Below are 4,903 nucleotides of genomic sequence, written 5' to 3' on the forward strand. Positions count from 1 at the left end.
CAGCGCCGGAACGCACTTAAGAAGTGGACGCTAAAACCTCCTGATTCAGCGAGAAAAGGGGGGAATTCTCTTTCCTTTGTTTGTATATTTGCTTGCACACACATGCAAACACAATGCAGTCCTTGAAGACAAAAAGACCTGAGGATGTTTCCGGTTTACACCTATTTATAACCTCCAGGTGCACCTAATCAAATGACATCAACTGACCGAGGTTATAGAAGCCAAAATTTGGTGTGTTTGATACACACATGCTTCACAACTAAATGTTTTCATGCAGCATCGAGTGTAGCTTTTGAAAAGGAACAAATAAATAGGTATTTTTCTTGTTTCTTAAACTAATCAAATGTAGGTTCGTTAAGTGTTGTACAGGTCACAGCATGGGTACTCTACTGGTCTGCAGCTACTTATGCATATACACAGCAAGCTTTTATGCTCTGAGACCTTTCGTTTATAGCCAGAATTTACATTTGTACCTTTACATTTTTGACACCCATGATCCTATAATTAGTTTACTGATTTACCGGCTGTTTCTCTTTGGAAGACTTTTAACTGTTGTTATTCAGTGCATACCTGCACTACCCCACAGCTTATGTTGTTTTCGCATTGATCTTACACAGGTATTTAGCCAACTCAATTTGTTTCTTGTCAAAATTGCATTAATCTCATAATTGCCCTTAAACACCTTAATTCTTACTTGCTACCTAATATATCCCAGCATATTTGATGTGCTATTGTGATAAGATAATAGATGTTATTTACTTTACCTGTCAGTTAGATTATTAAATGCCTTAATGTATATTTCTTTAAAAGCTGGTGACATTACTTGAATGCTAAAGTCATGAACCTGTTGGAGTTCAACAAGTCTAATTGTTGCATTTCTCCTATCCACTTTATTGGGGGAAAAAAGCCCTGACTGTTCCAACAAAGCATAACATCATTTAAATCAAATTGTCACTCAAAATAAAGAGGTGTGATCAAGTTTTAAATTATAAAAACACTAGCACTGTTTGAGTCATAAGTCATTTAATCATGACCTTTTACACTAGCAGTTTTATAATGGTAGCATCTAATACAGGATGTCATTTTTAAACTCTGTAGACAAAAAAAACAAAAATCATGAACCTGACAGAGTTTAATCAGTCTGATCATTGTGAGCATTTTTACTGTCAAGAGAGAACTGTATCTCCTGCAGTTGATATCTTACTGTACGTGTGTTCAGCTGCTGTGGTTTTGCTAACAGTATGTGGAAATCTGCTCATCATCATCTCAGTTTTTCACTTCAAGCAGCTTCATACCCCGACTAACACACTTGTGCTCTCTTTGGCTGTGTCAGATTTCTTTATTGGTGTATTTGTAATGCCACCAATGTTCAGTTGGACAATCGAGTCATGCTGGATTTTTGGAAGAGACTTTTGCATCATTTTTTTGTTAATTAATGGTTTTCTCACAGCCTCATCTACTTATACCATTGCACTTATCGCTGTGGATCGGTATTTGGCTTTATCAAACCCTTTTCTCTACACAAACACAATCTCTAGAAGGAATATGTGCAATGTTGTTTATTTTAACTTACTTTTGTGTCTGGTAAATACCATAGCATTCTATTATTTCAATGGAATATTTACAGGTTATGTAATGTGTCCTGGAGAATGCCTTCTCACTGTGAGTCAGGTTTGGTTTGTAATTAATCTCATATTTTCATTTTTATTTCCACTTTCTGTCATAATTATATTTTATACTTTAGTTTTTGTGATTGCTAAGAAACATGCCACTGCTATCAGAGAGCTTAATAACCACAAATGGTCTAAAACACAGAAAATCACCTCACACTCGATGAAATCTGAAAGAAAAGCAGCTAAAGTCCTTGGCATTTTAGTATTTGTGTTTCTGGTGTGTTTACTTCCATATTTTGTGTATAATTTAATAGGGGATATGGTTGAATTACAATCAGAAATTGTTCATAAAGTCCTTATTATAATGTATCTCAGTTCCACTATTAATCCATTTATTTATGCTTTGTTTTACCCATGGTTTAGAAAATGTATTAAATTAATTATTACATGGCAAATATTTCAACCAGACTCTGCATTAATCAGTGTTTTTTCATAAAAAAAAAATCACTTTTTCTTCAGTTTTAACTTTGCGAATATTCCAAACTGACTCTGCATTAATCAACATTCTTTCATGAAAAGTTTTTACTCTTTCTAGTGATGTGGCCAAATATTTTATTATAAAATTTAAAACAAATCAGTAAGAAGTCAATTCTTATTGTCAACATATTACAATATAACAGTAATATTTAATTGGTATTATCCATAAATATATTTTCATTACAATCATGTTAGGTATTTGACTTTCTACAGAATCTTGAACTAAAAGTTGCAGATACACATTAAAAGGCAATGATTTAACATATATGTGCCAAGGGAAACCTATAATAATAATAATATTAAGTAAGATAAGATGAAGAAGTAGAAGTAATTTTTAGTTTACAGATTTTCTTTTTTAAATTTAATGTCAAATCTGTGCCCTAAAATATTACACTTCATGGCCAAACGTATGTGGCCACCTGCCCATCACACCCATATGAGCTCTTTTTAAAACCACAGTCTTTTTAATGTTTAGGTCCTTAAAAAAAAGACTTTTCACTTTATTTTAAAATGTGGCGCTGATTATTTTTTTGTAGCTCTGTTTGTGCACAAAGGCATTGCATTGTAACATTTTAGCCCTTCTAGTTCCTCTGTAATGGAGATGGTGGCACTGCATCATAAAAAGATTACTATATAATCGTGTGCAACCAAATTTGTTGTAATTGTTTGGGGAAAAAACACATTTAGATATTGTCCACATATTTTTGTCCATAAAGTGTCATTAGAATTATTATCCTTTGTCTTTGAAAATGTCTCTCGTTACCAGTCAACTCTGCTGAAGAATTATTCATGGCACAATAAATAAGCAAAAGTAGAAGTTATATTGTTCAATGCTAATAAAACATTGTATGAAGCAAACAGTGATTGAATATAAGACAAATATAATCTTTGTAAAGTGTCACACTTTCCTTGTCATACAGCAGAATTTTGGGCAAATCGAAACTGTGTTTAACAATACAGTTTTATGTGAATTATCCAGACTTTCATAATATAATGTACATAAAACCACAAATTACAATTAAAATATAATGGACAGAATATAACCCGTGCACCATCATCAGCGTGGGTGGCAAAGCCATGAGTCAGCGGGTAGAACTGGTGACAGTTATAGCAAACATATTGCAAACAAATCATAAATACCCATTGTAAGGTCTACTTGGGCCTAATCTATCAGCTGAGGGGGTGATTTGATGATTTATTATGGTCATTCCCCATATTACTCTAAGACAACTAATACTATGACTTGTGCTATAATTTAGATCAGTTTATTTAGTTAATATGCCTGTTAAGGAAGCTTTAAATTTGCTCTAACTTTAGCTGACCTAGGACTTGTAGAATTTAAGCATAGTCTGTTTTTTTTTCATCTATCATTCCCAACCCACATCAGTCTGTATTAGTCCCTTATTACTATATGCTTTTTTTGCATAATACGGTATGTACAGAATAGATTATGGATGAGATATAAAGTGCAAAGACTGCATTATAATGTTTATCAAAATTTTAAAATGATACCATTATAGTTAGAATGTGTATTGCAAAAGATCCATTGTGGATGAGCAGTGGAGTATGAATAAAAGTAGATGTAAGTAGTAAGTTAGTAGAATCTTAGTTTTGGCGTGTTTGACACATATCCTTCAACAACCGGTCGCATAAAAAACTTTTCCCAATAAAGTTATCACGCAGCATTGAGAGTACCTTTTGAAAAAGAAATAGTAGTGTAGAGGTTTTACTTCAAAATGATATGACAATAATCTCGCTCACTCATTTACAGAAAACAAATACATTCTTTTAAATTTTCTAAGGCGCGTTTTGTTTAGAAAGGCCATATTTGAGGATATGTAAATGATCATGAATAATCCTGTAATTTACACCAGAGAGAACGAAGACCTGCATAATGAGCAAGTGCTACAAGAAAATAATTTTAAGGACAGAAACATATTTTTTTGTTTGTGGTATATTTGGAATAACTTAAGATTCACTTGCAAAAATTCCAGGAACAGTTTAAAATAAATAGAAATGTGCAAAAAGTGCAAACAACATTCAGGGTTAAATCATAGATGCAGGCCGTGACCTTGCCCCTCCCTCAGCTCCGAGCTCACCATTGCTGCAGGTACTGCCTGCCTGTGATTAAGACCTCAAACCTCATTCGGGACTCAATCCAGGGTCCGTGCCAGGTGCCCCCGTGCGCACCTTCTCCAGCAATGTAACGGATTTGACCCTATGTGCAGAGGCAGCACTATGAAGCACGGACACGAGTTGAGGTCTTATGGGAAAAAGGAGTAAAGGTGCTGTGGAAGCTCACGCAGTTTTTTTAATAGATAAAAGGGTCGAATTCCAGTGTCCTTTTTAAAGTCCTTGGGCACGTCATGTTACCCCGTTCCACTGCACCTCTCTTTCACGGAGATCCTATTAACGTTCATTATCGCCAGCTGGCCTGAATAAGCAGCCCTGTCCTTTTGCATACTTGCCCATCAAAGGCGCACGCTGTGACACCATGTAGTGAATCACAAACATTTACACCCGATAAATGAGCAAACACCATCCACTGGACATGCTTTACATACATATTTAACACATTCTAAACATTTACAGCTAAGCAGGTATTTGTAAATACAAGCTAAACAAAAGGCATCATGAACATTTACACCACAAAAATATTCATAAACATCTCTTAGCTACATAAGGCGGTATTTTAGCCAACTGGAGCTAGCTTGTTTGTGCTAAATAACATAGCATTGTAATAAGCTAACCGA

The 4,903-nt window shown here is 34.6% G+C and overlaps 1 protein-coding gene across 1 annotated transcript; it reads left to right on the top strand.

Moving 5' to 3' along the window:
- The first annotated feature begins 1,116 nt into the window (after window positions 1-1,116).
- LOC128545714 (trace amine-associated receptor 6-like) lies at window positions 1,117-2,109 on the top strand. Its single transcript, XM_053516252.1, has one exon. It carries the CDS (start codon window positions 1,117-1,119, stop codon window positions 2,107-2,109), a length of 993 nt encoding a protein of 330 aa, XP_053372227.1.
- The last annotated feature ends 2,794 nt before the right edge of the window (window positions 2,110-4,903 follow it).

The sequence above is a fragment of the Clarias gariepinus genome, chromosome 2 (genome assembly GCF_024256425.1).
Source record: "Clarias gariepinus isolate MV-2021 ecotype Netherlands chromosome 2, CGAR_prim_01v2, whole genome shotgun sequence".
NCBI classification, from domain to species: Eukaryota; Metazoa; Chordata; class Actinopteri; order Siluriformes; family Clariidae; genus Clarias; species Clarias gariepinus.